A 23,876-nucleotide genomic window follows, 5' to 3' on the forward strand; every position below is an offset into this window, starting at 1 on the left:
TTCCTTGTGTATGAGGTAAAATAGGGGCTGTTGAAATTTTCAGGAGGGCAAGGGTTTGCGACCGAGCCACCACTTCACTCCCCCTCCTGTTCCCGACGCCGCGGAATCGCACACATCGCGGCCTCGCCTTCGTTTTCCGAGAAAAGTGAAGTCTCGCATTAACCTTCGACGCCCTTATTACCCAAGGAAGGAGATCCATCCATTTGGGTTTCTCGACGTCTTTGAAAGTGCTGCAACAGGTTGAATCACTATGCCATTCATAAATGGAAAACGTTGAGGGGATGTCCAACTTGGATGATTCTTCACATGCCGCAATTGACGAGAAGGATCTCGGGGAGAGGGGAGTGCGGCAGTGATTGCTCAACTGCGTCATACGTATTTCGTACTCTTCATAGCTGGGCGCGGGCGAAGGCAAAATTTGAATCGTCGGCAGTGCTTAAAACGGATGATTGCACTTTTAGCTTGATAAATGCGAAAGAAGATGGGAATTAAAGATACTACCGAAATATTGAAATGAGTTGTTTTATTTTGATTAATCTTTTTATTTTCCTTTTAGCTATGCTGAAATCCGTGTGCATCAGCCTTAATTATATATATATATATATATATATATATATATATATATATATATATATACTCATATATACAGAAACATATATAAGGAAAAGGGATAGGAACACGTATAAAGGACGAACACAATAGAGGTGGGGAAGGCGGAATCGAACGGATCACAAGAGTAAAAATATTTCCTCAACCGGGACTCGAACACCGGATCTTTCCACTTGCCGGGCGGATGCTCTTAACCACTTCGGGATTTCGTGTTTGAATGTATATATATATATATATATATATATATATATATATATATATATAGTACAATACACAGTAACACATAATATAGAAACACAAAAAAAGAGAACACTCACACGTATTTTCTTGATATTTCGACGGAAACAATCCGTCTTCCTCTGAAGATGTAGAAGTAATCTTTGTTTTTTGTGTTTCTATATTATGTGTTACTGTGTATTGTACTATTCGGCACTTCCGTGTTACGTCTATGAAAGCATATACTATATATATATATATATATATATATATATATATATATATGTAAATTGCGAGTCGCGGTAGTCCAGTGGGTAGAGCGTTGGACTGCTGGATCACCTACTAAACCGACCTTCGGGTTGATTACTGCTGACCGGAGGGTCCCGGGTTCGATTCCCGGGCAAGGCACTCTGGGCACCTGCAGCTCCACCCAAGCTTAAGTGATTTTTCGGGTACCAGGTCTTCCTGGGAAACCATAACCGGCACAGGGAAAGGAACTGGCCTCCCTACCCTGATGTGTGAATTTTCACACGCCGTATAGGGCTTAGTACTGGGTGATCCCTACCATCACCTACTAAACCGACCTTCGGGTTGATTACTGTGTATATATATACTACCTTGATCAAAAATTTCCCGGAATTTATTCAGAAAATTAAAAATACAAGTTTATTCATCTAAATCTATATTGTCCCCTTCAAAGTAATCCCCATCGACTGCAACACACTTATGCCAGCGCTTGATCCAATCCTCGAAACATTTTTTATATTCGGTTTTCGGTATGTCCATCAGTGCTTCCTGCGATTTTTCCATTACTTCCTCTCGGCTGCTAAAACGCGTTCCCCGTAATGGTTTTTTAACTCGATTGAACAGAAAGAAGTCACAGGGAGCCAAATCAGGTGAATTCGGTGGCTGTTGGATGGTATTTGTTGCATTTTTCGTCAAAAAATTACGAATAATGATAGCACTGTGCGACGGTGCGTTATCATGGTGCAAAATCCACGAGTTTTCTGCCCACATTTCTGGTCTCTTTCGGCGAATTGCTTCACGCAAACGTCTCATAACGCCCAAATAATACTCTTTGTTTACTGTCTGACCTTCTGGCAAAAATTCATGATGCACTACACCGTTGTAATCCATGAAAACCGTCAGCATTGCCTTCTTTTTTGACTGAAAACGACGTGGTTTTTTTGGTCTCGGCTCATTTGGTGAACGCCATTCACTTGCCTGATGTCTGGATTGCGTGTCGTACTCATAAACCCACGTCTCGTCTCCAGTAATGATCCTTTTGATGAATGTGGGATCGGATTCAGCCTCGCAAATCATGTCTTTTGCGACGTCAACACGGTCTCTTTTTTGCATGAAATTGAGGTCTTTTTGCTGCTACACGACGGAAACCCAAATCATTAACCACAATGTCTTGGGCGGATCCATAGGCAATGTTCAAGTCCTCCGCTATTTCTCTGATGGTTAATTTGCGGTTATTGACCTACATTTCTTTTACTTTATCAATTTTTTCACCGACTTTCGATGTCGATGGTCTGCCACTGCGTTCATCATCTTCGATTGACTCACGACCACTTCTGAACCGCTCGTGCCACTGGTAAACGACCGTTTTTTTTAGAGAATCGTTGCCGAAACACTTTTCCAACATTTCCAACGTCCGTGCGCCACTAAATCCGTTTTTTACGCAAAATTTAATACAAGTTCGTTGTTGCAAATTTAAATCCATTTCTGCAATTGTAAAAAATCGCCAACACACACAGAGATAGATGTACTCTTGGCTACGTAACTTTTGCAAATGTCAAGTTATGACACTAAGATTTAAAGGGAATATCAACAACAGATGTACCAATTTAACAAAAAAAACAGAACTCAAATCGGAACGATGGGAGCGCCACACGGTGGTTATTCCGGGAACTTTTTGATCAAGGTAGTATATATATACACACATATACATATATTACTGTGTGTATATATATATATATATATATATATATATATATATGTATATATACACAGTAAGTATATATGTACACATTTCCTACACGCATATATATATATATATATATATATATATATATATATATATATATATGCGTGTAGGAAAGAGGATTCTTTAAATAACTAACTTTCTGATCGACGTTGATCAGTAGCTCTTTCGAAAGGTCGTTTTCAATGAATGACCCCATTTTTTCGTATACCACGTTAACCTGAACATTTAAGGGAAACTTCAAAAGTTGTTAAAGTGAAGCCACTCGCCAGCGACCAGCCAAGATCATCGCACTGGAGGTTGATTTTAGAGATGAGGGTGGGAGGTTCACCTCGAACTATTTCCACGTGTCGTAAAATTACGCTCTCGGAGTAGAGGCACCTGGGACGACCTAATTCACAGCAAAAATATTCACGTACATACATCGAACCAGAAGAAAACAAAAACATGAATTAGTGCCATAAAATACAAAAAGCAAGTAATTGTTGTCCACTCTTTGGAAATGCACGGACACTTTGCATTGAAAATTGATGAATTGCTTGTCGATTTCCTCTGCACCGTAGATGGCGAGTGTAATTCGGCAAATCGTCCAACAGGAACTCGCGTATTGGAGTGTGAATTATACTTGTGAACCGAAATGATTACCATTTCATAGCGTGCGGCGTCCAGATATCGTGTGTCTGTTCATTAAAGGGGGAGGAGATTCCCAGGTTTTTCGTCAATGCCGAGGGGAGACCGCCGTTGGCCGTCGAATTACATTCCGCCAAAAACGCGCTCTTATCAAACACCCACAGAGCACAAGCAACGCCCCTCGTCAGAGTCGCCTGCGTGGCCGTAATCAGAGGTCGCGGGCGGGATTCCGCTGCGTCGCGCCACGAAACGAAGGTACTCGCCCTCTTTGCCGTGCGTTCCTGCGAATGTAAGTACCTAACATTCTTGCCGAATTTTCTGGGAAAAAAACATTGAGTCTCCTCACGAAACAAAAAAATTCGATTACTCTCCCAAGTGTTGTTATTTGTTGATACACCATTCGGCCAGTGACGGAAAGGGAGACTGCCTAAGACCTGAGGATATTTATACTCGTACATTCCTGTCCACTTACATTAATTCGATAGGTACGTCGTCATGGCATTTACATCTTCCGCGTTGAAATATACGCTTATACTACCGAGATGCCCGATGTTAATTTGTCCTCTGTCAAGTGGGATGCGCGAGGCGTTTCGTACACGAAGTGATTTCCGACTTCACCGAGTGCTATTGAGGATTCGATAATGCTTTTAATTAATTTTTTTGAACGGCTCAGGATGCGAATTGTGCTGGCGACACTTCGTGCGTTTATAACTTCCACCGTACAGTGTTCTGTTTTACCTTAAAACTTGCAGTAAGTAATTGTTTGCGAGAACACTAACAGGTATTGAAGTGTTGCTGCAAAATGTCCATTCTCATTGAATATTTTGGTGTTCTGTTTTCCATTTTTGTAATTTTTATTGAGGGCAAAGCATATGAAGCTCAAATAGCGAAGAGGGAAGATTTAGGATAACCCATGACCAACCCCCATCTCCCTTAGTTCGTGCAATACTACTCAGTGAAAATATTAATTCTTATACTTGCATCTGCCAGCTTAATATTATATCAACCAGAAATAGTACATTAGTATTTGAATTACGCAAAACGCCATTCAGTAATACTACTGCATACCATTTATTTCTCTAAAGGATTAATTAGCGATTTTTCCTATATTTTCCATTACTAAGTAATTGTTCATGTAACGATTCATGGGTAATGGCGGAGATAAATAGTGACTAACAGAAAAATAATTTGAAATAATTATATTTATTGTTAAATACTGAATCCCTTCTTTCGCTCCATGATATTTTGCTAGTATTCGTCTTCATTTCATTATATCAGAGCGAAATACTACTTTTTTCAAAGCTGAAAATTTATTTTCCCATATTTCATGTCCCCAAAGAAGAGGCGTTTATCAAAAGTGAGATGTTTCATTTCATAAATAGGCCAAGCATGTCCAGATCCAAAAGGGGCCGTGAACGTGATTTCTCGCTAAGGGTGTTACAAAGGTGGTGGGGAGATTCCAAATGGAATTGTGAGGTGAATTAATCGTGGATAACATTTTCTCTTTGCAGAAGTACCTCAGAAGAATGACGTTGGACCTGTATTACTTGAACGACAGCGCGCCGGTCAGGGCGGTACTCCTGGCCGGGAGGGCCCTTGGTCTCGAGTTCAATCTCAAACTCGTCGACTTACTCAAGCAAGAGCACATGTCCCCGGAGTATCTGAAGGTACCACTCTTTCTTACGTCTCTCTTAATTCCCACGCTCGTTCGTTGGTGCCTTGTTTGACCCCAATCGATCCTCTGTTTGCAGCTGAACCCACAGCATTCCGTCCCGACCCTGGTGGACGAGGACTTCACCATTTGGGACAGGTATGAATGCATGGCGCATAGGTGCTGGGGGAAAACGATCTTCCTGGGGATTTCGCTCGGATTTCATTAGATATTCATCGAATTCATTAAACAGAGAGTAACTTCTCGCTCACGCGGTCGTCTCCATGAAAGAGGCATACACTAGAATGATTTCGAATGTGAATGGTCATCATTAATCACCAATATACGTACTCAGACTACAATCCAGCAGGATGATTAAATCGGTGCGATGTCTAGTTCCTTCGGTTAAACTGTTTCTCGCTTTTTGCCATATCTTGCTGTGATTAATCTGATTTCCACTCTTCCTGCATCCCTTAAAAATCCTACCACCTCTTAAATTACCCCCCAATTGTAGGAGACTCCTTCGCTATAGTGAATGGCAATACATTGGAACCTGTGCGAACTTAAAGTGATGATATATCTGGCAGTTAATCAGATACTTAGATTGAATATGGTAAAATGCCGTCACACGCATAAACGACATCAGTCGAAGCTACAAAATTGTATTTTTCGCCAAGTTATTGTTTATAAACACAGATGAGAGACAGCGTGAATATGTAATAGCGAAAGGATCTAATTTGTGGAAATTAACCATCAATGCAAGATGATAAAATTGTGTTTATCCACAGGTATTAATTTCCTACTATGCGTTTCATCGCTTATAATCTGCATATGAATAAAATGTATGATATGTAAAATGTATGGTAAAATAAAGGAGTAAATTGAGGTATATACTCGTATATGGGTGGGTAGGTATGGAACAACCAGATTTTAATGCATGTATTCCTCACTGTTAACTTTTAAACTTTTACTTTTCCGGAAGATTATGTAAAAGCATTGAAACACATTACGCGGGATATTGCATGTTTAACTTGGAAGAAAAGTATCAATATGCCATCTTATATTCAATTACTAACTCCGAAGCAACTGGATCTCTACACGTGCTATAAGCGACGCAGCCATAGTGTCTCAGTCTTGAACGTCTTATCGGAAGTAAGAGCATGAAATTAAACGCACATTTTCCTATGGTAACACATATTTGAGTTCTCATTTCTGTTGTTCATTGTTCAATATTTCAGCATTCCTAAAAGTCTTGAAGAACCTAGAGTGCGTTTATTGGCCTCGAACCTCTCCAACTTGTCTTCAGCCTCGTACCCTGGATCGTAAATTCTTGTCTATAATATATCCGTTTGTGTATAAGTACTTACGAATAGGCGGATCAAGAACTTTATAATGATATTAAGGTATTGAACTCAGAGATTTTAAGTTTGAGACAAAATGTCTCTTTATTTGCACGATGTGCAAATAAAGAGACTTGAAGCATCTACAACTTGGACATGGAATCGTCTCTAGTCTGCATTTTTCGTTGAGGGTTTTGGCTTATGACATAATTCGATGCCGATTTCGAAATCTTTGTGGTAAATATTAGATTTTTATTGGGTAAAGTAATATTGAAAATGTGCTTGCTATTAAGCAGCGGTGGGTCGTGGTAGTCCAGGGGTAGAGTGTTGGACTACTGACCGGAGGGCCCGGGTTCAATTCCAGGGCAAGTCTCTCTTGACACCTGGAGCTCCACCCAAGCTATGTGATTTTTCGGGTACCAGATCTTCCTGGGAAACCATAACCGGCACAGGGAAAGGAACTGTCCCCCCTACCCTGATGTGTGAATTTCACACGCCGTATAGGGCTTAGTATTGGGTGAACTCTACCATCACCTACCAAACCGACCTTCGAGTTGATTACTATATTAATTGTTTAATTAAGAATCAGAAGGGCGCCTCAAGCATGAAATATCGTAAATTAACTGAATTATCGAAACGTAAAATGTGTGCTGGTGGGAGATGAAGGATAAAAGGTATGAATAGAGATGAGCGAGCTCAAAGAGAAGTCCACATGTTTAAATATGTACCTGCTGCGTTTGGTTTGAAGAAAGTGGTAATCTTGGAAGTTGACGACCAGGAAGTTCTCTATGGCTTTTGGCATTAAGTTGGGCGAAGTTTAGGAGTTACCCTCTCACTTTTATTGTTCCCGTCACTTTCGTTTCCCTTGTAAATGAATACAAATAGTGGGCATTAAATGTGTTTTACTAGTGCGTCCCTCGCAACGAATAAGCATAATATCCTCGGTTATCTATGCTTCCCGCTTGCGCAATAATCTTAGACAATTGCTATGCTCCTGGACAGGAGAGGTAATCCAAGACATTAGGTGACGCACATCTGAGTCGCTTTACGTCCAAGCGTCATGTTTGGGCGTCATAGCACACACATTGGTTACTTCAATAGATAATTGGTAAATTAAGCATGGGCGTGTATTTCTTTTATGATTGGATTCAAAACAGCAGCGTGCCTCCTGACTATATTAACTCCTTGTCAATAACGGCGGCCAATATTTGATGGCATGCACTGAATTTACATTTTGACAAATTCATTCTTATGCATGAGTATTAATATCTCTCGAGTGGCGTAAAATATGGTTCGATTGAGCTGATCTGCAAGGAGAGGCCCCCCGCGTGGAGTCGTCAATCGGAGGCGACGCTCGCACCCGCAGTGACTTTCACACGCGTATAAATTTACTTGGATTAAAAATTGCTGCTAATAAATATTCCATTGACAATTTTATGCAATCCATCCCACTCATGGGAAGTGTTCGAGGCGTCTTTCCTATCATAAAACTGTCTTGCACAAACGCACTCATCCATGCACCAAACCCTCGCACGTAAACGGTATCTTCTGATAGGATATCGAATCTTCCAGTAAAACCAAAACACTCGAGTAGGACGAAGTAACGGCTGTGGAGTAGGTGCACTGCAGGCACACCTTTCCTGAAAACTGTTCACAACACGGTAAATACGCTGAATAAATCAAACTTAAGAAATATGTTATCCAAACAATATTATTGATTGTGTTTCTGGTATCTTGAGAAGCATTAGCATCTACATACATATATTTATAATGACCGATAATTTTTTAATTCAAATTTCTTTTTTCTATTTATTCACCCTAGTTTTTGTGAGGATATTAGTTTTGTTATTAGGAATATGGCATAAAGCCAAATCACCGTATAGGTTATAAAGCTGTAGTTATTTAAATCCGGTGTGGTTAATTTAAATTAATTTGTAAAAGGGCGATATTATTATTTATTATGAATCAGTTTCTATATAATTGATGCGTTCTAGAATCAGGTAAACATTTAGAGAAGAAATACCGTTCGCTATGGCTCCTTTTAGTCAATGGACGGATGCAGATGATTGCCTCTAATGTTTTCTGTAAATGAAATATATTTCATTTTCATGGGATCCATGAGTCCCAACCCTGATATATTATATGAAAGCTTAGTAAATTTGATCAATGTTTTGAAGTTGTTAATTAAATGATTCTTTTGAAATTATACCGGGCTTAGCTATAGAAATGGATGACCAAATTCATATATTTTCTTAAAGGTTTAAAAACTTGGATACTACCATGCCAGGAAGTCCGCCAAATAGCATCAGATAGGGTAGGATGGAAGGCTGCAGTCAACCAATATTAGGATTGAACGACCAGTGATGATGATACTACCATGCAGCCTTGCTCAATTTTACATCTTTATATAAATGAACTCCGTAAATATCTACTCGCTACGGTCAAAGTACTTAACTTCATCTTCAGAAGAGCGTAATGGTTTTATGTATGATTAGAGGCAGTTTCAGTAAGTAAAAATAAATGGACGCGAACTGCATTCACAGCTTTAAGTCACAATTCCTATTCATTTTCTAGATTACTGCGTGCTTAAGCGTCGTCACTTTTATAAGACATCATCAGTTCATTGAACTGAAACAAATTTCTGCCCGGGCGAAGAAACACTGAGAGTAACCAATCCCTAGCCATTCAATGGTTGAAGTTTTACGTACCTGATTATACATAAATGATTTATCATGAAATGTTTTTCTTGGAGGTTAGTTCATACAATATTTTCCATGGATATAGAGCGACGGAATGTATACATTTTGTTTTATAATTTCGTATTCAATGTTGAGTACGCCTGGAGTTGGAACAAATGTTTCTCTGGCATCGCCATTCAAAGAACGAAGTTCAAAATGAAAATTGAAAGCCTCACCAAATCCAAAGCAGAAAAGTAATAAAATCGCTTTCTCTGCACTGTCTTTATCTAAAATAAATGACGCAGAAGGGCCGAAAAACTTTGCCAAATTCACATGTTATCAACTTACGGCTCTCTCATTTTAAATTACCCTTTCATTTTGCTTGTGCTAATTGCCCCTTAAACAGGAGAAAAAAATGAGCTCTTCTATCTGCTCTTGATTAACGAATTAATAATAATGCCATCAAGCGTTGTATAGATTACTGCAAACGCTATATCATTGCCTTAAATTTCTTATTTGTCTCAGCTAAATTTTGCGTACTCTTATAAATATAAAGGTTCTCAACGAATGGGGCAAGACGTGCTAAATTCAAAATAGATTGTTTTGTTATTGCCTTGGCCGACCGCTTCCTATTGTGGGCGGTAAATAACGGTCTTCCCTCCGGTGAAGTTGCTGGTGGCGGTCACTCCTGCTACGGTCGTTTGTCAGGGATTGGCGACTCCATCGCTCTCTATTACACCCATGGTGTGGAGTTAATCCTATAGTGGTATATAATTCGTTTGAAAAGGTACGCAGTAAACCACTCTGTGATTTTGATGTAGAAATGGGAGCGGTTTAGAACGTCAATGGACGTAACGTTAGGCTTTAATGGCCAACCTCCAGGAACAGGACACTTAACGGCATACGTCCACATGCAATATGAATATGATTTTTTAAATCATATTGCGCAGCGCAAATCCAGATTGTGTTATATTGAAGGAAGGACAAGAGTGATCACCATCATGAAATGAATTTGGAGCACCATCGTTTCCAGCTCCAACCTTGTGAAACTCCCTGATAAATATTTATTTTTTTAACTTTCTAGGTTTCACGACGATATATTTATTCACGCGACCTGTTTTGTCATATAGGCGACATCATTTTACACTGTACCAAGCGTTATGCGTGGTACGAGGTGTGTGAGGAGTAACGTGGGAGCAGGGTGGGAGGGTCAACGGGTGTGGGTGGAATAGAAATGTGGATGGGAAAGCGAGATATACTACCTTGATCGAAAAGTTCCCGGAATAACCACCGTGTGGCGCTCCCATCGTTCCGATTTGAGTTCTGTTTTTTTTGTTAAATTGGTACATCTGTTGTTGATATTCCCTTTAAATCTTAGTGTCATAACTTGACATTTGCAAAAGCTACGGTCGGTTTTCGGTATGTCCATCAGTGCTTCCTGCGATTTTTCCATTACTTCCTCTCGGCTGCTAAAACGCGTTCCCCGTAATGGTTTTTTAACTCGATTGAACAGAAAGAAGTCACAGGGAGCCAAATCAGGTGAATTCGGTGGCTGTTGGATGGTATTTGTTGCATTTTTCGTCAAAAAATTACGAATAATGATAGCACTGTGCGACGGTGCGTTATCATGGTGCAAAATCCACGAGTTTTCTGCCCACATTTCTGGTCTCTTTCGGCGAATTGCTTCACGCAAACGTCTCATAACGCCCAAATAATACTCTTTGTTTACTGTCTGGCCTTCTGGCAAAAATTCATGATGCACTACACCGTTGTAATCCATGAAAACCGTCAGCATTGCCTTCTTTTTTGACTGAAAACGACGTGGTTTTTTTGGTCTCGGCTCATTTGGTGAACGCCATTCACTTGCCTGATGTCTGGATTGCGTGTCGTACTCATAAACCCACGTCTCGTCTCCAGTAATGATCCTTTTGATGAATGTGGGATCGGATTCAGCCTCGCAAATCATGTCTTTTGCGACGTCAACACGGTCTCTTTTTTGCATGAAATTGAGGTCTTTTGGCACCAACTTTGCTGCTACACGACGGAAACCCAAATCATTAACCACAATGTCTTGGGCGGATCCATAGGCAATGTTCAAGTCCTCCGCTATTTCTCTGATGGTTAATTTGCGGTTATTGACCAACATTTCTTTTACTTTATCAATTTTTTCACCGACTTTCGATGTCGATGGTCTGCCACTGCGTTCATCATCTTCGATTGACTCACGACCACTTCTGAACCGCTCGTGCCACTGGTAAACGACCGTTTTTTTTAGAGAATCGTTGCCGAAACACTTTTCCAACATTTCCAACGTCCGTGCGCCACTAAATCCGTTTTTTACGCAAAATTTAATACAAGTTCGTTGTTGCAAATTTAAATCCATTTCTGCAATTGTAAAAAATCGCCAACACACACAGAGATAGATGTACTCTTGGCTACGTAACTTTTGCAAATGTCAAGTTATGACACTAAGATTTAAAGGGAATATCAACAACAGATGTACCAATTTAACAAAAAAAACAGAACTCAAATCGGAACGATGGGAGCGCCACACGGTGGTTATTCCGGGAACTTTTTGATCAAGGTAGTATATATATAGATGTTAGGTAACGAGAGGATTAGTTGGGGTAAGAAGTGGGTGGGAGACGGTTAAGAAACAAATGAGATGGAGGGGGCGGGGAGATTGAGTAGTAATGTTAGCTGACGATGAGAGGAATTTCCGGGAAGTTTAAGTCTTTTCATCTATGATTGAGGTGGACATCAACCCCCCCCCCCCCCCAGTCCTCGAGTGCTTAAAACTTTACGGCGACGGGTAAGATGGAATGAGTGACACACATTTTTCGTGAATATTCACTCGATGGAATTAATATAACTTCTATAATTAAGGGCAGTAATTTTATAGTTTTTTTTTCATGTTAGCCAATATCCCAAAGCATTCACATTTCGCCTTGTTTTTCGGTCACTCACGCAGGTTCCTCCGGTGAAAAGACTGACGGCTGAAGATTTATTTTATGAAACAGGTTTACGAAGAACGGTCTCACAATCAATTTTGTGTGTTATAATATGGAAAATTGAGAGAAATGTAAGATAAAAATCACCTCCAAAATCCAGAGGCCCATATTGTTGAATTGGAGAGTAAGAACTTGTATAAGAGACGCTGTTTTTGGTTAATGTAATTGAGTTTTCTTTATTTTTATTTTTAGTCATGCCATTGTTGGTTACCTGGCGACCAAATACGGGACAGATGACACTTTGTACCCAAAAGAAGCAAGAGCACGAGCAATTGTGGACCAAAGGCTGCATTTTGACTCGGGGACCCTCTTTCCAAGGCTAAGGAATATAATAGTGAGTGAAAAGAACGGTGCTGCGCAGAATATTCTCACCGTAGTGTCCGTAGAGGTGTTTAATCATCATGCTACATCTTTTACTTGAGACGACATTCGTTAAATCAGGACTAATTTTAATTTTCTCTGACGCCTTGTTAAATGTATAAGGTATTTTTAGGGAGTTATTCATAGGGGTGTCAAGTATATGTTATTTTAATAAAATAACTTATATTCGTAGTTCTAAGTGCACTCTATCAAATGATGGTGATCAATCAAGTATTTTTTACATTCTCTCATAGACAGGTAAAGTACTATCGCCAGAAGAATTGTATTTTAATGGTGCAGAAATATATGTCGTTCTTACGAAAAATTGGTATTATGTGCCCAAATATATAATCGCGGTAACAGTGTTACCATAGCAGCACCTTCTTGAATTATTTTAAATGATATGAATTAATTTATGGGGAGAAGATAACCCAATTGTCCAAAATAAAATTAAGGGCACGGTTTAAAAACTAATAAAAGCCCCAGAGTGCTTAACAAATTATGCATTCAAATCATATCCCTTTACCAAGTACGCAGTGTGTTACTTGCTCTCATCACTTGTTATTAATACATGAATTAAAATGATACTGAATGATGCATTCTCAAACGTACCTCCTTAATCTACACAATATTCTATTCGATTTTCAGTTTACGCTTTGTTGTCCATGTCAGAGGAGGAAGAAACAAAGCAATGTTTGAATCACCTGTACACAAGGGTACCATAGTGCAAAGGAAACTTGAAAATCTTGCTGTATGACCCTGAATCAAATCAGCTACTTATATTATTACCCATCTTATGTGCGTTTTCTTGTGACTTGAGTGTGTCGGTTTAGTCGGGGGTCGTAATGTTTTACGGAGTTACCGGCGTCATCAGTGATAGCCTGTCGTCGGCACTATGCTGTTAAGTAGTCAAGTTTTCCTTATGCCACTTGTGCCAGTGCTGACCACTATTTAGTTTAATCACTGCCTGCCACAAGTTCCTAAGGGCAGACTGAGGAGCCGAATAGGGAGGGGAATTATTGTTGTTGTTCTTTTTCAAAACCTTCTGACCTGAAAACTTGGTGGATGAAGATGAAAACCCAATCCAAATGTATTCTAAAACTGTAGTTATCTTTAGTCTTTTAATCCGAAGATTGATTGAATCAATTCAACCATTGTTTCCCATCTAACGCTTTTCATGTATAAATATCCTTTTATGATATTTTGAAACAGTACTGTATAATAGTATATGATTAACCCATTTTTTCGATCAGTTTTTGATAATTGTATAGGCTTTGGTTCCATGCAATATTAATGACTTTAATCCACGTCTAATTTGATCGGGAATGCTTCCAAATTTGGTTAATGGAATAAAAGTTTCAAGCTGAAATTACTTAAGTTATTTTTGTAAACCGTAAGAAGGTATACTGTGTAGAAACCGAATTTCAAAGGAAAATAAGATTTTAATTTGAAAAAATCTATTTAATGGCTGCGGACCAAAATATGTGAAAATTAAGGTATTTATGGTGGCTGCTGCGTCAAAATTCTCTGAGGTTGTTGATCTTTATGTAGCTCGTTTCAATTTTTCAGCTTGATCAATGTAGTATGGTGCTTCATAGATTTAGTCACAGTCCATTACTTTACACCTTCTGCTTCATGCCCGACAGTTGAGTCTGGTCTAATTTACAAAATGCCAAGCTTGATAATAATTTGCGTATGGCCAAATAGTACTGTAAAAATTATTTTTTAGCCGAATCATGGTTGAAATTCTCGGCAGTTATGCGTAGTCTACGACTTTTAATGCTTCTGGAAGTTAAAATAAATTCGAAACTCGAATTTTCTCACTTCGGAAGTGTAAAATATATCACCTCAGTAATTTAACTGTGAAAACTCAAGAAACTACTTTTGAGAGCATTTTCATATTTTGCTGCTTTACCCAATCGTCTGGCATTTGAAGCGCGTATTGCAGCGGTGGAATTAGGAGGGACTACGGAGATTTTCACAAAATGTCATTGTTACTAAGTAATCAGTGTCTCCTTTTCTAATTTTGAGAGTTTTTTGTTTCAAAATATTTATGCCACAAATGCTACAATAACGTATTCTTATATGTGAAACTAAAAAGGTTATTAATGATTATTTTATTATTTCAGCATCCACTTTTATTGCTGGGAAAATCAGTGATTAGCACTGAAGCGAAAAGAGATGTCGAGGAAGCCTACCACTTCCTGGAAAAATTTCTAGATGGTCATGACTGGGTTGCCGGTGACAATATGACGATTGCTGATTTCTGCTGCGTGTCTACGGTCTCCTCTTTGGATGTGAGTAAGCTTCAATGTATGGCATTCAATGGATCACATTGACATAAATGATCCATAGAACATTTTTGTTGTGTTTTCGAGTTGGAAAACCCTAAATAATGGTTAAAATCTAATAAGCCTGGATGGATTATTAGTTTATAATCAATATTAAATAATTGACTTGGAGCACATCGAAAACATAACTATAAAAAAATCTGAGCTTCGCTCGGGAATGAAAATTAAATTAATAGATTTCGGTTGTCGTTGGGTTTTTCAGTTAACGAAAGCTTACACAGACAGCCGTTCCTTCTATTTCTGTAAAGTAATTTGAAAGTGCAATAAAATTTAATCTATGATAATAGTCTAATCATACGTCATTAAAACCTGGACAAAGAGCATACGAGAATAACATGCATCGTATATAATATTAGGAATATGAAATGTATGTAGTATATAATATTGAAGATTTTTCATTTTCATTGTTTAATATTGTCCTATTTGTTTCTTGTCAGGTTCTTGTGCCCTGTGGGTCCAAATACCCAAATCTAGCTGCGTGGTATAAGAGGTGTAAAGATAAAATGGTTGGATACGAGGAAGCAAACCAATCTGGACTCAACATTTTTGAAAGGGTGGTGAAATCAGCTCTTTCTCAAAAATGACTGTCGAATGCCAGTTTTAACCTCGAAATTTACTCGGTTGAAACAGATCGAATAGTTTTGTATATTGTCTTACCTGTAAATTTGTAGTAGTGCATGCTATGAATTAACTGATCACATGCATGTTGAATCATGTGGATTGACTACGTTATTTAATTTATAAATGAAAAGTAAACTCTACAATATTACCTCATTGTGCCCTGATACACTTCAAGGTGCACCTTCAGAGAATGTATTTTAACGGACTGAATGTAGTCATTATGGGAAATATATTTCATAATGGAGAGTATTGTTTTTAGTGAATCTCTTAAGTGTTTCCACACGCTCTTCATTTGAATGAGTTTTTACGCGTGCGTCCTTAAATTCCAGGTAGGTAAATGCACGCCAACCGGTAAGCAGGGCAGGGCATCACAAACTCTCTGTATATGACCATAAATTATTCTCCATTTCCTTACGAAGTTTTATTTTAATTTTTTTACTCACCATGCAGTGAAATTGGCAGTTTTTCATGTTGGATAATAGCCTCGCGTCCATTTTTGACGACTCTGGAACTTATGTTTAGTCCGATGCCCTTTTATGAAAGATTTTGCGGGATATAACCCGAGTTTCCTCTCGCGCGTTTGTGCGATCCTTTAAGATACATTTTGAAGATTTATCCAAAACCATAGAGCCAAGAACTTATACCTTAAATACCCAGGTATTGTTGCTAAAAGGCTGTCGTGGACAGCTTTTTGTTAGTCCTTGTGTGGAGTAGTTTAATATATATTGGTTGTCCAACACTCTTTCCCTTGTGCTGAAGGCTTGGATGGACAATCGGGTTTCTCTTTCCTATTTATACCCGTATTTGTCAGAATCCTGGCTTTTTTCAAACCAGGGTTTAGGGTAAAGGTTTTGTCCTACAAACCCAGCATTATTTACAATCTCATGCCGAGTATAATTGAGGGTTTTTATCCAAATCGGGTTTTCTAAATAATGTGAGTTACGCGGGTTTGTACCCCCGAACCGATTTCAGTCGCTTCTCCGTAGGCACACAATCGGCAGTACGAGTAATATCGAATAGGCACACGTAAAGCAGTTGAACGAAGAAACTGTTTAGATAAAATGGAACAAACTGCTAATTTAGAATATTGCCAATGATTGATTAGCTACCAAATGGGGAGAGCTGCTAATTTTGGATTTTTTTTCGAGTGGAGAGCAGGATTAATAATTATTTAATTTTTAATGTTAATTTCAAAGTTGCGATAAATGGAAGAAAAATGAAAGCATCTTTCAGTAGAGAGAGATAGCGTTTTAGAAGGCTTCGCTCTGTATCTTAGTTACAAGATTTGTTGGTTCCGGGAATTTGATCCCCGTCTTCCTGCATCCCGTGTCGTCATTAGGGCATCGATGGTAGTCATTCGCCTGCGGTTAGGGGTACAGTTCTTTCCAAAACGTTGAGAAAATTATTCCCTAAAATTTGATAATTTTGCTAGCTCTAAATAAGTTATTTTCACTGTCTTTAACAAATGTTAGAAATTATAACCACAAAAAAATCATGCGTGGAAGAAAAATAGATCGTGTTCATCAAAATATTTCTTCTTTAAGCGTAGCGACAGTGTTTGTTTAAAATGCGTTTACTTTTGCTCAGAGGTAACAAATTAAAAGTTAAAAAAATATTAGTCAGCAGGAAAATGGTTGCTTTGAATTTAGCGAAATCCTGATTAGCGGCGCCGAGGTTATTTAATAGTAAGAATGTCACAGGGCGTCAAGAAATGATTAAGTATGACGTGCAAGTAGTTGGCAACACCTCGTGAACACATTATTTTTTCTATTTCACAGTTTATAATCTTAAACACAGTAAAATTGATACCTTGTCCACTTCCAAAGTATAATGAGTATTACTAGTGATAAATGCGAAAGCGTAGTTCTTAATGTTTTCTTTGTTATTTTATTAGGATAACTTCCTTGTGCATCTTTTTAATACGAATGCAACTATTCGTTCATCACTTGAATGGCCACTACTCGGAAACTTAAGGAAACATTTTTTATCTCTCTTCTTAAAATCTTGGTCCGCATATATAAACATATGCCAATGAAAGATGATCGCAGTTAAATGCCAGCCTGCAAGAGAGATGCCGAGAAAAATATCCTGTCACCGAACGCTCCAACGAAATTCTTGAGCACAGTTTTACCAATGTCTAGACATAAACAAACTTAAATCAACTTTAAGGTTCACGCATCGACACGCTACACCTTGGACGCTAATTTTCTTCGGAGGAAGTGGAGGTGGAGTAGGATTTGGAGGAGGAGGAGGAAGTGGAGGACGTTGATCCGTCGTAGTCGTCTTCGTCACGTCTCAGATCGTTGTCCGACTGATAAAGCCTCCCGCTCGATCTAAATGAACCGCAATCACTCCTGATAAAACCTGACTTAACCGCCTTCGCCCACTTGCTCTGGCTGCCTCTCGGGGCATCTTTGAGAGGTACAATTTCCCAGGCCAGCATGTCCTGCTGCCCTTCACTAGAGTGGGTGGATTTCCTGAGCTTGCTGCTCATGTCGAAGTAAATTACTTTCACGGCCTCGTTCCAAAGTATGGTCCGCTTACAACCCGGATTTCCGATTACCACGATCGCTTCGTCCGAGCAGGCGTCCTCCTTGCCCAGGAACATGTTCGAATCGGAGCAGGAGCGCATTCCGCCTCTCAATCTCGGGATGTACCTCATCGAAGCGACCACGTTAATGGACGAGAAGTCGCCAGGCTTGAGGGCGAAGGATCCACCGGAAGCCCCTGCGCCGTGCTCAATCGTGGCCACCACTTCCACGTTTTGAGTACCGCGCTGGTAGGCTGCGCCGTCGGGGTGCTGCCCACCAAACCGGCCGAAGCCCTCGGCGGTCAGATCTGTCATCTCAACATCCTCCGTCTGGTTGCTCAGGTCTACCATGTCTACGTCCTCGCTCTCCTCAGGCTTGAAGCCGTTGATCAGGTCCCTGTTTCTGCCGGCCACTGACACGTGGTACACGATGATGGTCGCGTTGGCCCTCTTTCTGGTTCGATTTGTGGGGGAGATGAACCGCAACAAGTCGTCAGCACCTCTGGCTTTGGGATCTTTGGACGGTTTCAGTTCCTTCGGCAGAGGCAAGACGCTCTCGCCAGCGTTCATTTGGTTCTCTCCCTGATCCACGCTCTTCTCTGCCACTCTCTCCTGGTTGGTGATCTCGTTCTCCTCCAGGACTGCGGGGGATCCAAAATCCGATTCACTGTCGCCCTGGTTCTGCTCAGTGGTTACGTAGCTCCCATCGCCCACTTGGGTGTTGATTCCCGATAATGAAATACCGTCCGCGGTCGGGCGCGTCCTCGACTGGGAGTGGATGCGCGAATCACTGGACAGCCTCTGTTGAAGAGTATGGAGCTCAGGATGCAGCTTGTCCTTGGCATTGGGAAATTTTGTTCCCTGGTGGTCATCATTTGGTGTCTGAGCTCGCGGAATGCCATCGATGATTTCAGGACACGACACTGAATTCACCTGATTATGATTGGGAAAGAAAGGATCAGCGCCAGATATTAGTCGCGTGGAATTCTCTTGTGGAAAAACTATGGCGTAACATTGTTGTAACTGTTTCGCTTCGTCTTGCACATTATTAAGGCATTCAGTAAAATATTGCACCACTTCAAAAAATTGTGCTTATTCCCTGACACACTGAATACGGATTCCTTTTACTCCCACGAAATGTTCATGTTAATTGACTTAATGTCTTTTTGAAATCATTAATTTCTAAGTACAGTTAATTAAAAAAAATATAAATGAGGCTAGCCAGGCGACAGTAATTAAAGTCATAGATTTATTTTTGGCTTGGATAGTGTGTGTCTAAAATCGATAGTGACTACATCTTCCTGGAAATTTACTCGCCCCCAGTTCGAAAATAGTTCTTATTAGAACTATTTGCTGTCAGAAACTCTGCGAAGGTACTCAACGAACTTTGGAAGTAATTTATGCGTAGTATGAAAACCTCTTCCATCGTGGGAAAATCTATGATAAAGTGGATAACATCTAACAAGTAAGAAATATGGTGTAAATTTAAAAATTTGCAAACGGATATACCTGTAGATGCCAGGACAGGAGACCTTCATCATTAAGCCATTATATTCGGGTCCCGAATGGCGAAATTGAGTTTCAAAATGGTGAATGCTGAAAGAGATTTCTCTCTATAGATCTCTATCGAATCTTTCACTCTCATTTTGACTAACAAAATATACTGATGTTCACTGAAAATACGCACTCATAGCAGCGGCCGTTCTGACAGACTCTGGAGTAAGAGAAGAGAAATCCTTAGAAAGGAGTCTTGCCGGTGATTTTAATTTATTTTACACGTCAGTGATTTCTCCTACCTTACGAAGATCAAGAATAGTTCGAGGGGAAAACGACTTTCCTGTCACGTCGGTGGAGCCCGTATGAATTAACTACAGCATTCCAGTATTCCCGACGCAATAACCAAATTGGAAATTAATATTAACGTACTTTCCTATGGTGAATAGGCTTTTCAGTTTGCGAGATAGGCTGTTTCATGCCGCCGTTGTGAGGGTGTTTCGTGTCGTTAATTTTCTAGACCAAAGATCGAGACGGAGAAAAGGAGAAACTAGGACAGAATCCTGGAATAAGAGTTGTCATCTTAAAACACAGAAAATGATTCTAATTATTATGGGATATGTTGTGTCTCAAAAATTTAGCTCTTCTATCTTAAATGCGCCTACCTTCCAAGCATTAGTCTTTTATCTGCCAATTGTACTCGATAGAATGCTTACCTCGCCGTTCTTCTTTGTTTGTTATTTAAATATTTAAGGATTTATGTCAAAGTTGCAGATTAATAATGAAACTTATAATTCCAACCTCTCCCACTGGAAATAACGTCAAATTTATGAAATACTCACCACACATGCGGAATGGAATACTTCGATGGGTTCATTCTGATCGACTGCATCAATCACATGTTGAGCCTTAAGAGAATCTCGAACTACCACCTCTTTATGAGTTACTTCCTTTTCATTGCCCTCCGGGATTTTTCCTGAAAGATGGCAATCCCAATGCCACTTTAAAATTCTATTAGACTGATAAATAAATTCTTTATAAACCAAATAATAAAGAAATGTAATGATTCAGATGCTAAATATATAGCCTTTGCGCTGCGATACATAGGCGTTAAATGTTGTGCCGGAATACCACTGAAGTGGCAGAATGTTTCATGGACTGCTGGAGTATTTTGGGAGGACCAGAATGTTTCATGTGCCATAAAATAATGGTATGCTTGAATATGCCCCATGGATATTTCTGAGCAACAACGAGATCACTACCGCGTGCGCTTTCCTATTTGCTGTTGGTTTAAAGTTTATGATGTTTTAATTTTCAAATACGACCCCACCTTTAACAATGCATCACGCAAATAATAGAATTTACGACATTGGCAAAAGATTATCTAATTGTGTGCCAGCCCATCGTACCTTTTTTTTAATAAATGTCTTGCGAAGAAATGTGACATTTGTAAAATCATATACTCAGTAAAAGGCACCCCTCCTCGTGGGAATCAAACATTTAATGTTAATTTCCCGTTATAAAATTTAGTGTGCTCCTTCTTTGGGCAGATTACCGCCCGAACGCCGAAATTGTGACATGTTACAGGCGTTGTGAAGGGGCGAAACGGTTAAGAGCTGTATTTGTGGAATAATATTTAACGAACAGCATATCCATTTCAAAATGAAACGATTTTATCATTATTTTATTTTTCCATAGTTGTTGTTTTCATGCATCTTCACGCCGGGGAAAAAAGCGGGGAAAGCGAAATACTTGCAGTGGCTTCGTAAAAATGGAAATATTGGCCTATTACAGTGTCGAACGCTAGTGTGACACGAGTTTGCCATGGTGTTAGTTTTTCAAATTTTCGAAAATTCATATTAGGTTCTTTCTGCAAATAACACCTAGATTAATTTATCAAAAATACAAGGTAGTTTCAGTCAGTTGTTTCCTCACTATGGACTCGTTCCATTGAAATTTAAAAAAAGCACGCCTCCCTTTACGTTTCCATCAATGCAAGCTCGACATTTAAAAGACCGATTTTTCTAAAAATAGGCAAGGAAAAATTATTTTTCTTTTCCGATAGAGGGGGATTCAGACTATGAATTGGGATGGATCATATTAAATTTTACAATTTGATGCAACGCGGTGGTACTACATTAGGCAAAGTAGTCTTAGTTTGCATAAAAAATATTTATTGAATTTACTGATAATCAATTTTATTTTATTACTTTTTCTATCTATTATGCTGAAAACTTTCCAGTTTCATTTTAGGAAGATGAATATTTCTAAAAAAAATGAGATGTGGCATAAAAATAACTGGAAAACATGATTTTACTTAAGCTCCCAAGTTACTCCCGGGGCTGAGGTCAGAATTTAAAAACTTGGCCTCACTTTGTTCACAATGAAATAGATAATCCTCCATCTGTTACAGGAAATCGTATGGCTGTCACAATAGAATTCATCGCCAGTAGGGCTTTAATCAAACCAAGTCAAAGGGGAAAGAAGTCGACGCCCGAACTCCTGACATCGGGGCTTTGTAGCATAGAGAGAAACCGTCTCTAAGCTAGAAATCAATATACAAGTTTTAGTAATTGTACGCTCAAGGTATGGTAAAGAAATTTTTACTTGCCTGCATCACGAAATATGCGAATAAGAAAGTTTTAAATTGCATTTGATACTGTTTTCATGGGACTTGTTAATCTGCTGGTAGCTTCAAGAAACGGGCCAAAAGGTGTTTCACCAAATAGTTCTAAGAAACCAACAATTTCTTCCTTCGACGAACCTTCCTTCCTTCTATAAATAGGTGCCTGGCTGTCTAAATGCATGATATCAGGCACCAACTTCAATCCCATTTGTCTTGTGTGTGATTCAGTTTTGCGTATGCGTGTGTGCGTGCGACTCACTGGGGCTACTCTGGATTACAAATGCGAGTGGGAGAGTAGGTAAGTAAGCTAAGCTTTCCTCCTGTTAATTGCCATTCATATCCATAAAGCTTCTTCAAATATCCCCATATTTTCCACTCGGTACACAAAGAGTGTGACATTTTATGTCTATTTACTTTTTCTTCCCTTCCTGAAGGCCTCAGATACCTTAGTTATTCGATTAATTAGTTTAAGGATATCTTTTGTGATACCTTTCACTACTATTCATTACTTAGAACTTTTCACCAAAATATTGCAAGCAAATTCCCAGAGATTTTATCACAAAGTATATAGGGTAAAAATATGGTTGTATACTAAATTTGTGTGCGTGGTGTTTTGCGAAAATAGTCGGGAAAATGGACTCCCATTCTTTCTGACACGCGCCTGCAAAGAGAAATATTTTGGTGGTCGTTCGTTGTTCCCACTTTTACAGAGGATAAAGCAGAATGAAAAATGATATCATTTCTATTTCATTCAGACACCCGTAATTTAATATCAAACATACTAAAAATTAGAGTTTAAAGGGAACGCTTATGGCTAAATCCTACCTATGAGAGGAAGGGTTTTCTAAGATACTTTTGAGTCAAAAAAGGGATCAAAGAATTCATTTGCAATTATTTTTTTCAATTGTTGGATCGTATTCTTTGTATTATCGGGGCAAGTAATCTTGAAACACAATAGTTCTAGCAGGCGTAATTGACTATTTCTTAGAATCTTCCGCAAAATATCATTCGTCGTACCGTCATACCTTGTGTTCTTTCGGTAGAAATGGATGATCCTAGCTATAACACTGGTTTTTATCAGCCTAACTAAACATTTTTTACATAGAATGTTTATCCGATTCTCTATTCCAGCTCTCCATTCTGGTTTTTACCGATGAAGCTGTAACGCCGAGGTACGGTTATTACTTTGTATAGATTTCGATGAATTACGAATATATTAGATTGCATGAATTACGTCTACCTAAGTCTTTATAACATCATGTCTTGGTCGAAGGCTAAGAATTATAGTGGCACTTAGGGAAGAATCATACGCCTCCTATTCCTGCCCTCCGGAGTAAAACCATTGCTTGGTGGCCAGAATAATTATCATCCCCAGATCTCGTATTTTACATAACTCCATTGAATTTCCAAGTTCCTATTAAGACGTTCAAATGAGTGATTTCCCCATGCAACATTAGTAGTTGGGCCAATATATATCCGAAATCGTTTTTGTTTCGTCAAGGTCGGCAGACATTAGTTGCTCAAACCTTAAATGACTTTGCCTTCTGCCAATCAGCCGATGGGTTTGTCAGCATTGTAATGATTTCGGCCCGAAACTACATGTAAGAGTTTCTGGCAATGTAAAGAGGAATGATATGCAATCTTATGTCGAGGAAAATTACCTCTTATAGAGAAAAAGAATTAATCGACAAAAATATAAACTCTGGATGTGTGACGGTATGCGCAAATTCCAAGGTGCTTTTCTAAATCTACAATATCTCTGCATAAGC

At 39.2% G+C, this 23,876-nt stretch overlaps 1 protein-coding gene across 2 annotated transcripts in view; it reads left to right on the forward strand.

Moving 5' to 3' along the window:
* The window catches only part of LOC139690305 (glutathione S-transferase 1-like), a 37,429-nt gene extending 21,611 nt beyond the window's left edge, over positions 1-15,818 (forward strand). For both annotated transcript variants that reach the window (XM_071587686.1, XM_071587685.1), the window contains exons 2-6: positions 4,957-5,112; positions 5,197-5,255; positions 12,318-12,459; positions 14,615-14,782; positions 15,274-15,818. In XM_071587686.1, the coding sequence (XP_071443787.1) occupies positions 4,972-5,112; positions 5,197-5,255; positions 12,318-12,459; positions 14,615-14,782; positions 15,274-15,420 (657 nt within the window). In that variant the 5' untranslated portion in view covers positions 4,957-4,971 and the 3' untranslated portion in view covers positions 15,421-15,818. The remainder of the gene's footprint in view (positions 1-4,956; positions 5,113-5,196; positions 5,256-12,317; positions 12,460-14,614; positions 14,783-15,273) is intronic.
* The last annotated feature ends 8,058 nt before the right edge of the window (positions 15,819-23,876 follow it).

This window comes from Hetaerina americana, unplaced genomic scaffold, assembly GCF_022747635.1.
Source record: "Hetaerina americana unplaced genomic scaffold, ioHetAmer1.1.p SCAF_3, whole genome shotgun sequence".
NCBI classification, from domain to species: Eukaryota; Metazoa; Arthropoda; class Insecta; order Odonata; family Calopterygidae; genus Hetaerina; species Hetaerina americana.